Source organism: Magallana gigas, chromosome 1, assembly GCF_963853765.1.
Source record: "Magallana gigas chromosome 1, xbMagGiga1.1, whole genome shotgun sequence".
In the NCBI taxonomy this organism is placed as follows: Eukaryota; Metazoa; Mollusca; class Bivalvia; order Ostreida; family Ostreidae; genus Magallana; species Magallana gigas.
Genome location: NC_088853.1, coordinates 71,131,140 through 71,153,160, shown reverse-complemented (window position 1 = coordinate 71,153,160; position 22,021 = coordinate 71,131,140). Strand labels below are relative to the sequence as shown.

Genomic DNA, 22,021 nt, shown 5'->3' with positions numbered 1-22,021 from the left:
GTATCTAATTCCAGGCCCAAAAATGTGAGAGTTGTGGTGGGGTAAACAGTTTTTTTTTCTGATTTTACGGGTAAGCCAATGTCATTAGATAGTTGATAAATGACAAGCAGAGCACTGTAACATATTGACGAGTGGGGTTCACTTAGGAAGAGAAAATCGTCTAGGATGTGCACGCATTGTATAACAGAGAATTTTGTTTCAAGGTTCCATTGAAGAGCCAAGCTGAATTTTTTAAAAAGATTACATGAATAGCTGAGTCCAAAAGGCAATGTTTTGTCGTAGTAATACATATTGTCTACCATGAATTCAAGTAGTTCGAAATCATCTGGATGAATAGGGATCTGTTTATAAGCATTCTCAAGATCTGTCTTTGCTAACAACGCACCCCTTCCCAATTGTCTAATTATATTAATAGCCGTTTCCACTGATTGATATTGTACTGTACACAAATCTTTAGGTATGTTGTGATTTATAGACATACCCTCAGGATAAGATAAATGATGTATCAAACGAAATTCACCGACAGCTTTTTTGGGTACCAATCCAAGAGATGAAACTTGTATATAAGGAAATGGTGGATTTGGGTAAGGCCCGGCTATACGGTGTGCTCGTAACTCATTGCTGATTTTACTTTGAAGGATTCCATCATTATTGTTCAAAGAAGAGAGATTTCTAGAAATTCTAAAAGCACGTTGCCCCTGATATGGGATTATAAAACCAAAGGTAAACCCACTAATTAAAAATTGGGCCAAAGATGGATCATAGCCGTCAAGATAGCTGGCCAATTTGTCGACTTGAATTGGTGTGATGATACTTATATCCCTATCACTTAGTGGAGCCTTGCTGGTTAGAGGTGCTGGCAGGTTTTCTAGCATTTTGTTTCGCAAAGGTTTGTTTTGGTCTATTGGGACACTGTTTCGCGGATGCTTTTACAGTACTGGCAAACATGTTGACGGGGGCAGTTGTTTTTTGTGCACGAGCCAACATTGTTGAGGGAATAGCAGTAGTTATGTGACTTGGATTGGGCACGAAAGGGCTGTTTCTTGTACTTGAGTTTAAAATCTGGTCCAGAAATTTAAGTTTCTTGGTATAGCTCAATATTTTTCTTCTCCCAAGCACATAATGGAGGTTCTTTTTCGCGCCATCGCCTGAACTTTTCATCATACATTAAAGCAGCAGAGTCCCCACACGAGTCAGCAATTCTTTGCACAGTGTGTGCGTACGTCATTCAGTTTCCAATTTCGTGGGAAAACTTTTTTGCATAGATTGCATCAAATATGTGGAACGCCTCTATCCATTTAGTTATAGATTTGATAGGGCCCTTGTCGTTTGCCTTAACAAAAATGAGCTCACCATTTTTATCAATTGATTTATACTCGTCTGTCTCATCATGATCAAAATTATTTAGCAACAGGACAGCAAATTTGATGAACTCATTGGCGTGGATGTTTGCCCTAAGTTTGGAATCTACGACCAATGTTAAACCAGTTGCCGAGCGTGAATCCCCTTCAGTATTCTGATTAAGCAACTGCATACCTTGAGAAGTTATTTCTTGCAGTAGGGAATGTTCAGGTGTTACTGCATGCGAAGAGGCTTGTTGAGTGTCGGCTGATTGCTGTTGTGAAGTTGCATTCTGCATGGGGATTGACGATGAAGGATTGCTCTCACCATGGTGATATTCATCCATATATCGTCGAAAAGTATCTTCAATGATTGGAATGATAGAGGCCATGCACGTCCTTATTATTGTGTCCCTGTCCTCATTAGACGTAAGACCGCTTTGAGGTTGGGTTTCTGTGGGAGGATGCGAGGCTGCTTTGTTCCGCCTCCTGCGTTTTGGTGTGGATGCCATCTAAATTTAATAGAGTAAAATATAAAGGAAATGAAGATGTTTATATTTAAACTAAAATGATCATATACAAGAATTTGCATAGCCAAAAAGCTTTCATGCTATCTTTAAACAGATCTAATGTAAGGTAAAACTGTGGCATAGCAGCTTGTTATATACCCCAGGTATATATATATTATGCTCTTAGACAATTAGTGTTAAGCTTGTTATAAATGTTATAACACATTGCTTAAAGCAGAAAGAATTCTGCCATACATTTAGTAGTTTTATCACTTACATATGCAATAGCACTAGAGGTGTACATTTTAGTTGCTTAGCATAGCCTGAGGCTCTGTTTTATATGTAAACATTGCAAAACTGCTTATTATATCATACATGTATCATTGCTCCCGCCGCCATAGCATTGGAGCTGTATCTTATATTCATTCAAATAAGCTGATATAGCTTTAAAATAACCAGAAATATTCATATTCGGGTATTTGTTTGGTAAATTGTCATAGACCAAAAAACAAAGCTGTTACCTGTATCCAAACACATTATAACAAGTGATGCAAAGTATTATCTGCAGATTGATCTGGATGCTTTGAACTGAAATAAACATATCAGGTTAAATAGATAATATTACAAACATAAGGTTAATCTAATAAAATCATTAAAGGTGTAAGGAACACTTGGTAAAATGTTAATTACTTAAAGCGTAACCGCATTGTTCACATCAGACTTATTAAACAAAAATATGAGAAATAAAATTGCACGATGGGTGGTTACAAAGCAACATTTACAGCTAGAAGCCCCTGTCGTCATTGCTGTTTACAGAAGGACTAGGCTTGGGTTCCTGTCTTAGGTGAATTAATAGGACACCTCTAATCTGTCTAAACAGTTTATGGAACCCCAAGTCATTAAGATGAACCCCGTCTCATAAAATTGGTTTCTGACTTTCCGCGAATCCTCTCAGCTTCCAAAATGTTACTGTGTGACAAGCACACAATTGCTTAAGAAATCTATTGGCTTTTTTGACTCGTTGATTATAAATAAGTCTATATTTCTAGTCACTTCTCTAGGGAGAAAACTAAGCACGGTAACAGACTTTAAATGGAAAAACCTTTTTAAGTTGAATCACATAGGCAGTCAATTTAGAAACAATACATTTCAAACTAAAATCTAGTTCACTCGAGTCCAAATCATCGCCTCCAATGAAAGCAAATAGGTGCTGAGGTCTTCACCGTCGTACTGCAGATCTAATAAGGGATAGATGGTGACCATAATTTACAAGTCCTCCACTTATACCGAAATAGTTCACCTCTTTGAGTTCATATATATTAAACACAAAATTAGCGGAACGACGTGAACCTAAGAATGTTTTGAGTCGTTTCACATGCGAATCGCCCACTATCACTGTTGACATTATGAAATAAATAATAGAAAAAGTTGACGCAGATATTTTCACACAATACACGCAAATATACACAAGTTCAAACTGCTGCATAAAAAATCACATCCACGTCTCTGGTACATCGCACACAATAACTTTGACATCGATGGGCAACAATGTTATGACTGGAGTGTCACTGGCGCCATTTTGAACCGCGCGAAAATCACTTCTGCAGTACCATGAAGCCTTGATAAATCGTTAAAAAACGGGATATAGATAACGTTACCTATAATAACACACACCAAGTCCCGCTAGTGAATTGTTGAAGTCGCAGAATATCGTAAAATTGGACGGACGGGGTCGTAATTCATGTAAACATCTTCTTTCACAAACTGTGGACAATCATGGATGTTTACAAAATGAACAATGACTACGCATGCACAGACTAGCTAATATGCATAACTTGCCAGTGCGCATGCCTAAACTAAAAATACACAGTAGTGGAAAACAATACCACGTGGTAAACAAAACATACAAAAAAGTGGTCAACATGCATAAACTATTTATGGACATAAATGTGTTTCTTAAACACATCTGGTTGAGTTACATTGAAACTGCTCAATGTTGTTCTTGTAAAGTTTTGCATGGTATTTTTCCAACCAATCACGTAATGTTTTAAAAAGGATGTAACACTCTTCGATGCACATTTCATAAATACATTAAAGTCGTATATTTGTCTAACAGAGCGTGCAATTCTTATCAAGTGATTACTAATCAATGAATTATTCTAATAAAGTAAATCATTCAAAAAATAAAATACTGCAATAACCACATTCATCAATAGAAGAGAGTTATGTTATTTATTAATTGAGAGGTAAACGATTAAATTATGAATTGTTGAATTAAATCTCAACAAAATACCAAAAAAAAACCAAAACATATTTATATTTATTCATGAAAAAAAGTAGCAATGAATGCTTTGCATTTACAACTCCACACATCAACTGAATTATATCTTTGAATTTTTCATTCTACGTTAATCAATATCTAAAACCTACGTAATGTTCAATTATGACGTCACGTTTGGATCGAATACACAGTGTAATATCATAAATTCATTACATGCGTGATACCACTGTATATTGAGCGAAATATAAATGTGATAAATATATATAACATTTTAAGTGGGACTTTCAAATCATTTGAAAGTATTGGCAACGCCTCAAGAATTCCAAAATATTTTTCTTAAAAATTCGTAAACTATTTTAATCACATCTATATGAGAATAACCTGTTAAGCTACTGAATCCATGTCTTGAAAATGTATTCTTCGATTAAGCTTCAAAGTAGGGCCATTTGATCTTTTCAATGACATTATCTTTTTTCCTCTGAAATTCAGTTATAATTTGAAACTGAATACCGTTGTTTTAATGTTTCATTAGTCTCATCTGTATAAAATTAAAGTTTATACTAATGTTTTCTTAATACTTTGTTGGAAACATGTATTAGCATTCTGATGTCATTTTGCATGTAATTTTCCTCCAATTGCTTTCCTTCATTGCTTATATATTTTTAATGTACACTTTCCTGTGTTATTATGTTAATTTTTTTTTAGAACATATATTCAACTGTTGCATACTTGGACACTGTTGCATTAGCTCATATAACAAAGTAAACACAGTGTAGCTTCAGTCAAGTGTTGATCTTACCTTAAAGAAATGTTTATGAAAACGAAGAGTCTGAAGTACAATATAAGTAAATACATCACAATAATTTCAATGTATAGTAATATGTAGAAACATTATAATTTCTCAATGAAACTGGTAATTGAGAATTCCAATGCTCAACTTTTTTTTATTATTCTACTGATATAATGACAGCATTGTAACTCATTCATAATCGTTATAGTCCACTACTTAAACAATACCGGAAATATACTCTTGAGTGCACGCAACCTAAAAGTTCACATGTTTCACTGGAAGTGATCCTTGAATGAATAGTGACAAATGACTGCAACCCCCCCCCCCCCAAAAAAAAAAAAAAAAAAAAACAAAACAAAAAACGGTTACGCCTCGGTGTTGCAAAATATATTACTTTAAAATTCCTAAATGTTTTCAACTAATTTGATATGAGAATAGAGTGTAGAGCAACTGCATGAATTCATGTCTTGAAACTATATTTTACGCTTAAGCTTAAAAGAAGGGTCACTTGACGTTTTAGAAATTCAGTTATAATTTGAAATGGAATACTAACGTCTAAATTTCTAAATTAGCCTTATCTGTTCATACTTAAATGATTTTTACTCATGTTTTCTAAATACTTTGTTGGAAACATGTATTAGCATTCTGATTTCATATTGCATGTGATTTGCCTCCAATTGCTTTCCTTCATTGCTTATATATTTTCAATGTACCCTTCCCTGTGTTATTGTGTTATTTTCAAAGACAGTAAAAACTCTTTAAGTGCTATTAACCAGAAAAAGACGACTTCAATAAAGTCTAAAAAAGTAGATGTCAATGAAACCCTTCAGTGTGTAGGCCAGATAAGAATACATTTGTATGAACTTTGCTTCTGTAAATTTACGGATATGTAAAATGTGTGTAATATGTAGCTAATTATTTATATAAATATTGAGTATCCACTCTGATTTTATGAGTCAAATTCGTTAGATACGCCAAACCACATTGTAAATTATCAATACAAGAAGATATATTTTTCTTTCTTTTTTCTGGAAAAAAACATAAACATTTACAATGTACATTGAATATATTTCTGTCCTGTAATCATTATATATTTTTAATCTTTTTTTCTACATATGCAACTTTGTGTGGTAGCACTGATATCTTAATATCGACATGTTATTATATGAGTGCCATATGCAAACAATAAATAGTACACACAACATACATATACTTCAAAGAGTTCCCTGTATAAAACGAGAATACTCGTCATGAAAGATAACTCCTATTAGTTTATCGTTGTATTAGATAACGCACTGTCAATATACAGGACAGGTGGTGGTTAAGACAGCAGCTATAGTTTTTCTTGTAAAGTTATTGTTCCTGAGAGATGAAGTCCCCTTTTATATAAATAGTGGATACCTACAAATATCATTCCAGTTAGTAGGATGTGTGTTAAATATAGACAGTTTTGTAACTAAGCATTTGTCTTACAGTCATTTCATGCATATCTTTTACAATGTTTTGTTATGGTATGCAGTTTATTGAGATGCAAGGAGATTTCAATGTAATGTTCTGAGATTTGAACAAAATGCATCTATACACAGAAGAATTCCAAACATTTTGAAAGAGAATAATAAGAAGCCAAAATTTACCACCAATCTGCAATGTGAATGAGATTGTATGCTATGGTATGGGATTCCAATACTATGGTATGATATTGCAATGCTATGCTATACGATTTCAATGCTGTGTTTTACTTTTGCGTATGTTGTAAACAACGATATGCTTGACCTTACTGTAGAACAATATTTACGGCGACAAATATCGACAAAATTCGCTGTAGGGCATTGTTATTTCGACCATATATTGAACTGTTGCACACTAGGACACTGTTGCATTAGCTCATATAACAAGGCAAACACAGAGTAGCTTCAGTCAAGTGTTGAGCTAACCAAAAAGAAATGTATATGAAAACGAATAGTCCGATGTACAATATAAGTAAATAAATAACAATAATGTCAATGTAGAGTGTATAACAATATATAGAAACAATATAACTTCTCAATGAAAATAGCCATTGAGAATTGCACTGCTCCACTTTTGTTTTTATTTTAGGGAGAAAACGACACCATTACATTTAAACTCATTCAAAATCGTTTTATATCACTACTAAAACAATACCGGAAAAATACTCTACACTTGAGTACACTCCATTTAAATGGTCACATTTTACACTGGAGGCGATCATTGAATGAATAGTGTCGAGTGAATGCAATCCCTTATCCCCACCCCAGAAAAAAATAAAAAAAACAATACATAATTTACCAAAAACAAAAGAAAAAAAACAAACAAACAAACAAAAACAACAGGAACAACAACAAACAAACAACAACAACACACAAACAAAACAAAAATATTGATTTAAATTTTTCTCAAGTCATCTGATCAAAATTGTAATTAACGGACTTTTTCCAGACTGAAATATCATTTGCAAAAATGATTATAAGACTGGTTTTTTGTATGTGGTTTTATGCCTGCCTGCTCACATCTATACTATTACGTAGTAAAACTCAACTCTTTTGTAAAGAATAAAACTGGTCATTTATTGAAGATTACATAGCATAAAATTGCATAAAACATAATGCCATAATCAAAGTCACAACCCAATATAATACGAAATGAAGAATAAGTGATGTGATGTGACAAGTAGAAAATAGGCATTTCCTCCAATAAATGACATAAAACTCGAAGAACAATATTCATACAAAATACCTTGAAAATACCACACAGTATCCTGAGATTGAGACTAGTGAATTATCATGCATTAAAGTTTTAGACCCTTGGCAGGAATAGATACTAAAGTACCTGGTATGTAAGTAAAGATATGGGGTGTTCATCTGCCACCTTAACAAAATAAGTTATATCTCTCATCAATAGATTTAAATACCCGTATATATATAAATATAGACAATCTTGTTAACGCCCCATATGTAAAAACACATTGCAATGGAACAGAAATGTCAGTGCATGATTAAGAAAAATTGTACAAGGTGATAACAAAATAACTAATTATTGGTAAAAGGAACACCATTCAACATAACGACTAGTTTTAGAAAAAGCGTACATGTACGAGCAAATTTGAGTGTTTTAGTCAACGACTAAAAGTAAGATAAGTCAAAAACGCAACCAGTAGCCCCAGTCTAATGGTTGTTGTTAACTATAAACTAAAAAAAGTTACAACATAAAGACTATTATTACAAAAGACAAAACATGTACAAGCAAATTAACTGTTTGAGCGCCTGACTCAAAGTAAGATAATTGAACAGACATTCAAATACAACCAGTAGCCCCTGTCTAATGGTTGCTAAATAAAAGGATTGTGAAGCCCCTGTCTTCACTATCCAACTCAAAAATGTCAAAACTCAAACGAATGTCAATCAAAACTTAAGTGTAGGGATTCTAATGTACTTTTAAATAGCACCAGAGTTCCATCTACCCATGCTCTGAATTTGAAATTCCGAAAACCCCTAGGAGGCAGCTGTTGTAGCAAAAAGCTAAAGCCGAACGCAGTTGCTGTGTGAAGTAATGACGCGAGATGGGCGAACCATCCATGAAGGAAAATAACGGCTGCGATGGTGAGGAATGCTTCCTAAGATTTAGGTAATGTAGAAGTGCCTGGCATGGGCAAAGTAAAAGATCCGTCGTATTTTGCTGCAGGCGTAGAGTAGTTGTGTTTGCTTTAGAATGCTTAAAGTGAGGTATATTTATATCTATATACCTACTATATGGACTATCTGATCCTAACTTGATATTTTCAAAAAGAAGGAAATGCTGGGTTGGAGCATTTGTTTTGGTAAGGTCTCCTACTCGTAAAAAAACACAAAATGCTAAAGTGAGCATGGCCCGGAAGAGGGATTTAGTAAAAGCTGAGGTGGTAGTTAACTCCAAAGCATGAATGATTTTCTTCAAAAGTGTTGGGGTTATAGGTAGCCGTGAGTCAGATGATGGTTTCGATTTCCGGAATCCCTGGGGCATTTTACGAGTGGTGAAATGTTGTGTAATATTGGTTTAGTTACCAAGTTGGAAAATGAAACTAAGTGACGAAATCAGTGTTGAAGTTGTTGATGCGGCAAATCCTTTCAGGTAGCAATGCGCAATAAATGCTGACAGGTGATGAACACAGGGTGGTAGAGGGGATGCATTATGTTCAAAGGATTGTTCAATGAAACACTTGTAGGTTAAATAAGCTGATTTGTAAGCTGATAATGTTGATTCAGATAGAGAGTTGCGGACTAAAAACTTGGCTGTTTCAGTCAAATGCGTACTAATGCTGGAGGAACTGGAGTTGGCTCGTTGTCCATATGTGGAAAGCGGGCTTTGAATTCTTTCACCTGCAAGCGAGATAGTAAATCAGCGGCTGTATTAGAAATTCCTGGAATATGTTTGGCATGGAAATGAATGTTGTGTTGCAATAAAAGAATCATTTAACGCCTCATCAATTGCATTAGGTTAGGGTCCTTTGATGTAGTTTTGTTTATCACATGCACCACTGCTATATTGTCAGAATGTAATACAACGATACAGTTTTTCAGAAGAGGTGGCCATAATTCTAATGCAATGACAATAGGTTAACATTTTCTAACTGAAATGTGGTACTTTAACCATTCAGGAGCAAACTCGGAGTAAAACCATTTTGTGCGAAAGGTGCATCCAAATCCGGCATTACTAGCATCAGTAAAAAAAATGCACTGAAGATGAAGAATGGGTTATGCCAGAAGGAAAGAAACCTTTGCCATTGAATTGGTTCAAAAACACCCCCAGGCATGCAGGTCAGCTTGTGCCTGTAGATTCAGTCGACGGTGGTTATATGATTTTTTGAGGCCAATTGTTAGATATATAAGACATCTCAAAAAAGTACGACCAGGAGGAACTACACTACAGGCAAAATTGAGCATACCAATTAAAGATTGCAGTTCCTTCAAAGTTGCCGAGCGCTTTGCTTTGAATTTTTGAATTTCCAATTTCAATTCAGTTAATTTATCTTGAGGTAATCGAATTTTGAAGTTCAAGGTATCTTATTCCAGGCCCAAAAATGTGAGAGTTGTGGTGGGGTAAACAGTTTTTTTCTGATTTTACGGGTAAGCCAATGTCTTTTGATAGTTGATAAAAGACAAGCAGAGCACTGTAACATGTTGACGAATGGGGTTCACTTAGGAAAAGAAAATCGTCTAGGATGTGCACGCAATGTATAACAGATAATTTTGTTTCAAGGATCCATTGAAGAGGCGAGCTGAATTTTTCAAAAAGATTACATGAATACTGTGGAATCATTAGATTTCGTGGTGGCTCAATTCTCGTGGAATTCGTGGGTACCTCTTATCCACGAATTAACATCCTCCACGAATTAATAAATATAAGTAATAAAGTCATGTTTCGTTTTGTAGATATAAGAGAATACACGAAATTACGTCCCCACGAACCTGTAAAATTCTAGCAATCCACGAAAATTGACCCCCACGAAAATTAATGATTCCACATGAGTCCAAAAGTCAATGTTTTGCCGTAATAATACATATTGTCTACCATGAATTCAATTAGTTCGAAATCATCTGGATGAATAGGGATCTGTTTATAAGCATTCTCAAGATCTGTCTTTGCTAACAACGCACCCCTTCCCAATTGTCTAATTATATTAATAGCCGTTTCCACTGATTGATATTGTACTGTACACACATCTTTAGGTATGTTGTGATTTATAGACATACCCTCAGGATAAGATAAATGATGTATCAAACGAAATATACCGACAGCTTTTTTGGGTACCAATCCAAGAGGTGAAACTTGTATATTAGGAAATGCCGGATTTGGGTAAGACCCGGCTATACGGTGTGCTCGTAACTCATTGCTGAGTTTACTTTGAAGGATTCCATCATTATTGTTCAAAGAAGAGAGATTTCTAGAAACTCTAAAAGCACGTTGCCCCTGATATGGGATTCTAAAACCAAAGGTAAACTCACTAATAAAAAATTGGGCCAAAGATGGATCACAGTCGTCAAGATAACTGGCCAATTTTTCGACTTGAATTGGTGTGATGATACTAATATCCCTATCACTTAGTGGAGCCTTGTTGGTTAGAGGTGCTGGCAGGTTTTCTAGCATTTTGTTTCGCAAAGGTTTGTTTTGGTCTATTGGGACACTGTCTTCGCGGATGCTTTCCCGCACAGTACTGGCAAACATATTCATGGGGGCAATTGTTTTTTGTGCTCGAGCCAACATTGTTGAGGGAATAGCAGTAGTTATGTGACTTGGATTGGGCACGAAATGGCTGTTTCTTGTATTAGAGTTTAAAATTTAGTTCAGAAACTTAAGCTTCTTGGTATAGCTCAATATTTTTCTTTTCCCAAGCACATAATGAAGGTTCGTTTTCGCGCCATCGCCTAAACTTTTCATCATACATTAGAGCAGCCGAGTCCCCACACGAGTCAGCAATTCTTTGCACAGTGTTTGCGTACGTCATTGAGTTTCAAATTTCGTGGGGAAACTTTTCTGCATAGATTGCGACAAATATGTGGAACGCCTCTACCCATTTAGTTATAGATTTGATAGGGCCCTTGTCGTTTGCCTTAACAAAAATGAGCTCACCATTTTTATCAACTGATTTATACTTGTCTGTCTCAACATGATCAAAATCATTTGGCAACAGGACAGCAAATTTGATGAACTCATTGGCGTGGATTTTTGCCCTAGTTTTGGAATCTACACCCAATGTTAAACCAGTTGCCGAGCTTGAATCCCCTTCAGTATTCTGATTAAGCAACTGCATACCTTGAGAAGTTATCTCTTGCAGTAGGGAATGGTCAGGTGTTACTGCTTGCGAAGAGGCTTGTTGAGTGTCAGCTGATTGCTGTTGTGAAGTTGCAGTCTGCATGGGGATTGACGATGAAGGATTGCTCTCGCCATGGTGATATTCATCCATATATCGTCGAAAAGTATCTTCAATGGTTGGGATGATAGAGGCCATGCACGTCCTTATTATTGTGTCCCTGTCCTCATGAGACGTAAGATCGCTTTGAGGTTGGGTTTCTGTGGGAGGATGCGAGGCTGCCTTGTTCCGCCTCCTGCGTTTTGGTGTGGATGCCATCTTAATCTAATAGAGTAAAATAAAAAGGAAATGAAGATGTTAATATTTAAACTAAAATGATCATATACAAGAATTTGCATAGCCAAAAAGCTTTCATGCTATCTTGAAACTGATCTAATGTAAGGTAAAACTGTGGTATAGCAGCTTGTTATATACCCCAGGTATTTATATATTATGCTCTCAGACAATTAGTGTTAAGCTTGTTATAAATTTTATAACACATTGCTTAAAGCAGAAAGAATTCTGCCATACATTTAGTAGTTTTATCACTTACATATGCCATAGCACTAGAGGTGTACATTTTAGTTGCTTAGCATAGCCTGAGGCTCTGTTTTATATGTAAACATTGCAAAACTGCTTATTATATCATACATGTATCATTGCTCCTGCCGCCATAGCATTGGAGCTGTATCTTATATTCATTCAAATAAGCTGATATAGCTTTAAAATAACCAGAAATATTTATATTCTGATATTTGTTTGGTAAATTGTCATAGACCAAAAAACAAAGCTGTTACCTGTGTCCAAACAAATTATAACAAGTGATGGAAAGTCTTATCTTCAGATTGATCTGGATGCTTTGAACTGAAATAAACATATCAGGTTAAATAGATAATATTACAAACATAAGGTTAATCTAATAAAATCATTAAAGGTTTAAGGAACACTTGGTAAAATGTTGATTACTTAAAGCGTAAACGCATTGTTCACATCAGACTTATAAAATAAGAATATGGGGAAAAAATTGCACGATGGGTGGTAACAAAGCAATATTTACAGCTAGAAGCCCCTGTCGTCATTGCTGTTTACAGAAGGACTAGGCCTGGGTTCCTGTCTTAGCTGAATTAATAGGACACCTCTAATCTGTCTAAACAATTTATGGAACCCCAAGTCATTAAGATGAACCCCGTCGCATAAGATTGGTTTCTGACTTTCCGCGAATCCTCTCAGCTTCCAAAATGTTACTGTGTGACAAGCACAGAAGTGCTTAAGAAGTCTATTGGCTTTTTTGACTCGTTGATTATAAATAAGTATATATTTCTAGTCACTTCTCTAGGGAGAAAACTAAGCACGGTAACATACTTTAAATGGAAAAACCTTTTAAGTTGAGTCACATAGGCAGTCAATTTAGAAACAATACATTTCAAACTAAAATCTAGTTCACTCGAGTCCAAATCATTGCCTCCAATGAAAATAATTAGGTGCTGAGGTCGACACCGTCGTACTGCAGCTGTAATAAGGGATAGCTGGTGACCATTGTTCACAAGTCCTCCACTTATACCGAAATAGTTCACCTCTTTGAGTTCATATATATTAAACACAAAATTAGCGGAATGACGTAAACCTAAAAATGTTTTGAGTCTTTTCACATGCGAATCGCCCACTATCAATGTTGACATTATGAAATAAACAATACAAAAAGTTGACATAGATATTTTCACACATTACACGCAAATATACACAAATTAAACTGCTGTATAATAAATCACATCCACGTCTCTGGTACATCGCACACAATAACTTTGACATCGATGGGCAACAATGTTATGACTGGAGTGTCACTGGCGCCATTTTGAACCGCGCGAAAATCACTTCTGCAGTACCATGAAGCCTTGATAAATCGCTAAAACGGGATATAGATAACGTTACCTATGAGAACACACACCAGGTCCCGTTTATGAATTGTTGAAGTCGCAGAATATCGTAAAATTGGACGGACGGGTCGTAATTCATGTAAACATCTTCTTTCACAAACCGTGGACAATCATCGATGTTTACAAAATGAACAATGACTACGCATGCGCAGACTAGCTAATATGCATAACTTGCCAGTGCGCATGCCTAAACTAAAAATACACAGTAGTGGAAAACAATACCACGTGGTAAACAAAACATACAAATAAACTGCAATATGCAAAAACTATTTATGGACATAAATGTGTTTTTTAAACACATCTGGGTGAGTTACATTGAAACTGCTCAATGCTGTTCTTGTAAAGTTTTGCATGGTATTTTTCCAACCAATCACTTATGTTTAAAAAAAAGATGTAACACTCTTCGATACACATTTCATAAATACATAAAAGTCGTATATTTGTCTAACACAGCGTGCAATTCTTATCAAGTGATTACTAATCAATGAATTATTCTAATAAAGTAAATCATTCAATTAACAATAATGCAATAACCACATTCGTCAATAGAAGAGAGTTATGTTATATATTAATTAACAGGTAAAAGACTAAATTATGAATTGTTGAATTAAATCTCAACAAAATACCAAAAAAAAAACCCCAAAACATATTTATATTTATTCATGAAAAAAAGTAGCAATGAATGCTTTGCATTTACAACTCCACACATCAACTGAATTATATCTTTGAATTTTTCATTCTACGTTAATCAATATCCAAAACCTACGTAATGTTCAATTATGACGTCACGTTTGGTTCAAATACACAGTGTAATATCAAAAATTCATTACATGTGTGATACCACTGTATATTGAGCTAAACAAAAATGTGATAAATATATATATCATTTTAAGTGGGACTTGCAAATCATTTGAAAGTATTGGCAACGCCTCAAGAATTGCAAAATATTTTTCTTAAAAATTCGTAAACTATTTTAATCACATCTATATGAGAATAACCTGTTAAGCTTCTGAATTCATGTCTTGAAAATGTATTCTTCGATTAAGCTTCAAAGTAGGGCCATTTGATCTTTTCAATGACATTATTTATTTTTTTTTCTCTGAAATTCAGTTATAATTTGAAACTGAATACCGTTGTTTTAATGTTTCATTAGTCTTATCTGTACAAACTTAAATGTTTTTACTAATGTTTTCTTAATACTTTGTTGGAAACATGAATTAGCATTCTGATTTCATGCTGCATGTTATTTGCCTCCAATTGCTTTCCTTCATTGCTTATATATTTTGAATGTACACTTTCCTGTGTTATTATGTTAATTTCAAAGACAGTAAAAACTCTATAAGTGTTATTAACCAGAATAAGACGACTTCGATAAATTCTTTAAAAAAGTAGATGGCAGTGAAAACTTTTGATGTATGTGGGCCAGATAAGAATACATTTGTTTAAACTATTTTTCTGTAAATTTACGGATATGTTAAATGTGTGTCAGATGTAGCTAATTATTTATATAAAAATTGAGTATTCACTCTGATTTTTATGAGTCAAATGCGTTACATACACTAACCACTTTGTAAATTATCAATACAAGAAGATATATTTCTCTGTCTTTCTTCTGACTAACACATATACATGTATAGTGTTCATAGAATATATTTCTTTCCTGTAATCATTATATATTGTTAATCTTTTTTCTACATATGCAACGCTGTGTGGTTGCACTGATATGTTAACATCGACATGTTATTATATGAGTGCAATATACGAACAATAAATACTAAACACAACACACATCTACTGCACAGAGCTCTCTGTATATAACGAGAATACTCTTCATGGAAGATAACTCCTGGTAGTTTATAGTTGTATTAGATAACACACTGTCAATGTACAGGACAAGTGGTGGTACAGACAGCAGGTATAATGTTTCTTGTAAAGTTATTGTTCCTGAGACACCAAGTCCTCTCAGATATAAATATTGGATACGTACAAATATCATTCCAGTTAGTAGGATATGTGTTAAATATAGACAGTTGTGTGACTTAGCTTTGTCCTACAGTCATTTCCTGCATATCTTTTATAATTTTATGCTATGCTATGATACGAGGTTTATTGATATGCTATGAGAATGCTATGATATTTGAACAAAACACATCCATACACAAACAAATTTCAAGCATTTTGAAACGGATTAATAAGAAGCCATAATTAAACACTAACCTGCAATGTGAGCATTTATTCTTTGAAATAAAGTTATTCAAAACCGAGTTAAAATCATGGTGTATGCTATGCTATGATATACCATGGCATGATATGACAAATAAGAATCTATGAGATTGTATATTATGATATGAGATTCCAGTGCTATAGTTTGGGATTTCAACGCATGCTATACTTGTTCAATGCTATGTTTTACTATTGCGTATATTGTAAAAGATATGCTTGATCTTACTGTAGAACTATAGTTACAGCGATAAATATCAACATAATTAGCTGTGGGACATTGTTTTCTTTACAACATATATTCAACTGTTGCATACTGGGACACTGTTGCATTAGCTCATATAACAAAGCAAACACAGTGTAGCTTCAGTCAGGTAGTGATCTTACCTGAAAGAAATGTTTATGAGAACGAAGAGTCCGAAGTACAATATAAGTAAATACTTAACAATTTCAATGTAGGTTGTATAACAATATGTAGAAACATTATAATTTCTCAATGATATTAGTCATTGAAAATTCCAATGCTCCATTTTCATTATTCTAGTGATAAAACGACAGCATTATAACTCATTCACAATCGTTATAGTCCACTACTCAAACAATAACGGAAATATACTCTTGAGTGCACGCAACCTAAATGTTCACACGTTTCACTGGAAGTGATTCTTGAATGAATAGTGTCAAATGAATGCATCCCCCCCCCAAACAAAAACAAAAAACAAAAAAAAATTGGTTACGCCTCGGTGTTGCAAAATATATTTCTTTAAAATTCCTAAATTATTTCAACTAATTTGATATGAGAATAGAGTGTAGAGCTACTGCATGAATTCATGTATTGAAACTATATTCTACGCTTAAGCTTAAGAGTAAGGTCACTTGATGTTTTAGAAATTCAGTTATAATTTGAAATGGAATACTATCGCTTATATTTTTACATTAGCCTTATCTGTTCATACTTAAATGATTTTTACTCATGTTTTCTTAATACTTTGTTGGAAACATGTATTAGCATTCTGATGTCATTTTGTATGTGATTTGCCTCTAATTGCTTTCCGTCATTGCTTTTATATTTTCAATATACCCTTCCCTGTGTTATTTTGTTAGTTTCAAAGACAGTAAAAACTCTATAAGTGCTATTAACCAGAACAAGGACGTCTTCTATAAAGTCTAAAAAAGTAGATGTCAGTGAAACCCTTCAGTGTGTAGGTCAGATAAGAATACATTTGTATGAACTTTGCTTCTGTTAATTTACGGATATGTAAAATGTGTGTAATATGTAGCTAATTATTTATATAAATATTGAGTATGCACTCTGATTTGTATGAGTCAAGTTCGTTAGATACGCCAAACCACTTTGTAAATTATTAATACAAGAAGATGTATTTTTCTTTCTTTCTTCTGACAAAAACATTTATATGTACAGTGTACATTGAATATATTTCTTTCTTGTAATCATATATTGTTAAAAAAATTTCTACATATGCAACTTTGCGTGGTAGCACTGATATCTTAATATCGAAAACGACATGTTATTATATGAGTGCAATATACAAACAATATATACTACACACAACACACATCTCTACTTCACAGAGCACTCTGGATATAACGAGAATACTCTCCATGGAAGATAACTCCTGGCAGTTTATCGTTGTATTAGATAACACAATGTTAATGTACAGGACATGTGGTGGTAAAGATAGTAGGTATAGTGTTTCTTGTAAAGTTATTGTTCCTGAGACAAGAAGTCCTCTTTGATATTCATATTGGTACGTACAAATATCATTCCAGTTAGTAGGATGTGTGGTAAATATCGACAGTTGTGTAACTAAACATTTGCCATACAGTCATTTCATGGATATTGTTTACAATTTTATGTTATGCTATGATATGCGGTTAATTGATAAGCTATGAGATATTCATGTAATGCTATGAGATTTGAACAAAACGCATCCATACACAGAGGAGTTCCAAATATTTCGGAGTAAAATAATTAGAAGCCATACTTTACCACTAATCTGCAATGTGAACATTTCTTCTTTTAAATAAAATCATTTTAAATCGAGTTAAAATCATGATGTACAGTCATTTCATGCATATCTTTTACAATTCAATGCTATGCTATGGTATGCGATTTAAATGATATGCTATGAGATTTGTTTGCTATGCTATGAGATTTGTATGTATTTCTATGAGAAATTGAAATGAAGGGCTTAATGATATGGTATGCTATGCTATGCTATGGTATGCTATGAGATTTGAACAAAAACCCCTCCATACACAGAAGAGTTTCACACATTTCGAAGTAAATTAATAAGAAACCAAAGTTTACCACAAATCTATCATGTAAACATTTATTTTTTCAAATAAAAACATTTAAAACCGAGTTAAAATAATGTTGTATGCTATGCTTTGGTATGATATGACGAATACGATTCTATGAGATTGTATGCTATGGTATGAGATTCCAATGCTATGCTATGAGATTTCAATGCTATGCTATGAGATTTCAATGCTATGCTATGATATGGTGTATGTTGTAAAAGATATGCTTGAACTGACTGTATGTTATGTTATGGTTTAACGAATGAGATAGTATGCTATGGTATGGGATTCCAATACTATGGTATGAGATTCCATTGCTATGCTATAAGATTTCAATGTTATATTATGCTAGGGCGTATGCTGTAAAAGATATGCTTGATTCTACTATAGAACTATATTTACCGCGAAAAACATCACTGTTGGACTCTTTTTCATTAGCTCATATAACAAAGCATACACAGTGTAGCTTCAGTCAGGTGTTGAGCTTACCAAAAAGAAATGTTTATGAAAACGAGTCTGATTCTGATTTTTATGAAAATAAGTCCGAGGTACTATATGAGTGAATATAAAACAATAATTTAAGTGTATAACGATATATTAAAATATTATGTGTCAAGGAAACTCGTCATTGATGCTTTCGTTGTTCCACTTTTGTATTTTTTCCATTGATAAAACTAAAACAATACAGTTTAACTCATTCATAATCGTTATATTCCACTACTTAAACAATACCAGAAAGACACTTTACTCTAAAGTGCACGCCACTTAAATGTTCACACGTTACACTGGAAGTGATTCTTGAATGAATAGTGTCAAATGAATGCAACCCCCATCTGCCAACAAAAAAAAACCCATAAAACAAAAAAATGGTTACGCCTCGGTGTTGCAAAATATATTTCTTTAAAATTCCTATATTATTTCAACTAATTTGATATGAGAATAGAGTGTAGAGCTACTGCATGAATTCATGTCTTGAAACTATATTCTACGCTTAAGCTTAAAAGTTGGGTCACTTGATGTTATAGAAATTCAGTTATAATTTGAAATAAAATACTATCGTTTAAATTTTTACATTAGCCTTCTCTTTTCATAATTAATTATTTTTACCCATGTTTTCTTAATACTTTGTTGGAAACATGTATTAACATTCTGATTTCATATTGCATGTGATTTGCCTCCAATTGCTTTCCTTCATTGCTTATATATTTTCATTGTACCCTTCCCTGTGTTATTGTGTTAGTTTCACAGACTTTAAAAACTCTATAAGTGCTATTAACCAGAAAAAGACGACTTCTATAAAGTCTAAAAAAGTAGTGAAATCCTTCAGTGTGTAGGCCAGATAAGAATACATTTGTATGAACTTTGCTTCTGTAAATTTACGGATATGTAAAATGTCTGTTATATGTAGCTAATTATTTATATAAATAATGAGTATCCACTCTGATTTGTAAGAGTCAAATTCGTTAAATACGCTAACCACTTTGTAAATTATCAATACAAGAAGATATATTTTTCTTCCCTCTTCCGAAAAAAAAACATATACATGTCAGTGTACATTAAATATATTCCTTTTCTGTTATCATTATATATTGTTAATCTTTTTTTCTACATATGTAACTATGTGTGGTTGCACTGATATCTTAATATCGACATGTTATTATATGAGTGCAATATACAAACAATAAACAATACACACAACACACATCTACTGCACAGAGTTCTCTGTATATAACGAGAATACTCGTCATGGAAGATAACTCCTGGTAGTTTATCGTTGTATTAGATAACACACTGTTAATGTAGAGGACAGGTGGTGGTAAAGGCAGTAGGTATAGTGTTTCTTGTAATATTATTGTTCCTGAGACATGGAGTCCTCTTTTATATAAATGTTGGAGACGTACAAATAGATTTCCAGTTAGTAGGATGTGTGGTAAATAAGGACAGTTGTGTGACTAAGAATGTGTCTTACAGTCATTTCATGCATAACTTTTACATTGTTTTGCTATGCTATAATATGCAGTTTTATTGAGATACTATGAAACTTCAATGCAACGCTATGAGATTTGAACAAAACGCATCCATACACAGAAGAGTTACACATATTTTGTAATAGAATAATAAGAAGCCAAAATTTACGACCAATCTGAAATGTGAATGAGATTGTACGCTATGGTATGGGATTCCGATGATAGCTATACGATTTCAATGCTGTGTTTTACGACTGCGTATGTTGTAAAAGATATGCTTGACCCTACTGTAGAACAATATTTACGGCGATAAATATCAACAAAATTCGCTCTGGGACATTGTTATTTAGAACATAAGTTTAACTGTTGCACACTGGGACACTGTTGCATTAGCTCATATAACATGGCAAACACAGAGTAGCTTCAGTCAGGTGTTGAGCTTCTCAAAAAAGAAATGTTAATGAAAACGAAGACTCCGAGGTATTATATATAAGTAAATAAAAAACAATAATGTCAATGTAGAGTGTATAACATATATATATAGAAACATTATAATTTCTCAATGAAAATAGTCATTGAGAATTACATTGCTCCACTTTTCTTTTTATTTTAGGGAGAAAACGACACTATTACAGTTAAACTCATTCATAAACGTTATATTTCACTACTAAACCAATACCGGAAGTATACTTTACTCTAAAGTGCACGCCACTTAAATGTTCACACGTTACACTAGAAGTGATCCTTGGATGAATAGTGTCAAGTGAATTTAATGCCTGCCCCACCCCCCTCCAAAAAAACACACTAAAAAAAACAAAACAAAAAAACAACAAACTAACAAACAACAACAACAAACAAACAACACAAAAAATATTGATTGCCAAGTCATCTGATCAAAATTGTCCTTGACAGACTTTTTCCAGACCGAATTATCATTTGCAAAAATGATTATAAAACTTTTGGGGGGGATGCACTTTTAATAAATCATTACCATCGGAATCTGGTATGATTTGTGACTTGGCAGGACTATCTTTGAGGCCACTCCGTTGGCATGAAAGAAATGTCTCATAGCATATTATATATTTTCATTGTACAGTTCATAGGTCCTGGACGATTGAGGAAAAATAGAAAATTGAACAGTAATTGATACTTTCAATAAAACTATATTGTTTTTGAATGCTGCAGAAGGAAATAAACCAGAATGCAAATAATATTGTATATAACACAACAATAGACAAGGTGATATTTATCTCTTATTCAAAAACAACACTGCTGATTTTAATTACTTAAAAAATTATGCTTGATAGAAAAGTTTTAAAAGGCATAACTAATTGATGAACATAACTAGTCTAAATAAACTACAGTTCTGACGTATTTAAAAATGTACATTGACGTTAAAAATAAAATAAAGAGAATCTAAATTTTTGTAACAGTATATATTTTTCCTTTAATAGATAAATTTAGGGAGAGTTAAGAAAAACGTATTGAGTGAGATATAAACCTACAATGTAATTGAACAAAAAACCATTCAAAAGCTTTATGGATTGTAAAGCTTATTCATGTCTGCCTTCTCACATCTATACTATTACGTAGCAAAACTCAACTCTTTCGTAAAGAATAAAACATTTATTGAAGAATACATAGCATAAAAGTTGCATGAAACATAATGCCATAGTCAAAGTCACAATATAATATAATACGAAATGAAGAATAAGTGATGTGATGTGACAAGTAGAAAATAGGCATTTCCTCAAATAAATGACATAAAACTCGAAGAACAATATTCATACATAAAACCTTCAAAATATCAC

At 33.5% G+C, this 22,021-nt stretch overlaps 1 protein-coding gene across 10 annotated transcripts in view; it reads right to left on the bottom strand.

The window, feature by feature from the left end:
• The window catches only part of LOC105342884 (uncharacterized), a 39,086-nt gene that overhangs the window by 3,827 nt on the left and 13,238 nt on the right, over nucleotides 1-22,021 (bottom strand). For 2 of the 10 annotated variants that reach the window (XR_010710580.1, XR_010710582.1), the window contains exons 4-7: nucleotides 12,562-12,628; nucleotides 11,728-12,049; nucleotides 2,371-2,437; nucleotides 1,537-1,852 (exon numbers count right to left, since the gene is read on the bottom strand). Coding sequence is in view for 2 of the 10 variants with exons in the window: in XM_066074368.1 (XP_065930440.1) it covers nucleotides 1,744-1,858; nucleotides 2,371-2,437; nucleotides 11,728-12,043 (498 nt within the window). In the remaining 8 variants the exon portion in view is untranslated. Of the gene's footprint in view, nucleotides 1-1,534; nucleotides 1,859-2,370; nucleotides 2,438-6,735; nucleotides 9,294-10,919; nucleotides 12,050-12,561; nucleotides 12,629-12,821; nucleotides 13,688-21,091; nucleotides 22,008-22,021 lie in introns of those variants that run through there. The other 8 variants (XM_066074368.1, XM_066074375.1, XR_010710577.1 and 5 more) reach the window with 8 other exon arrangements.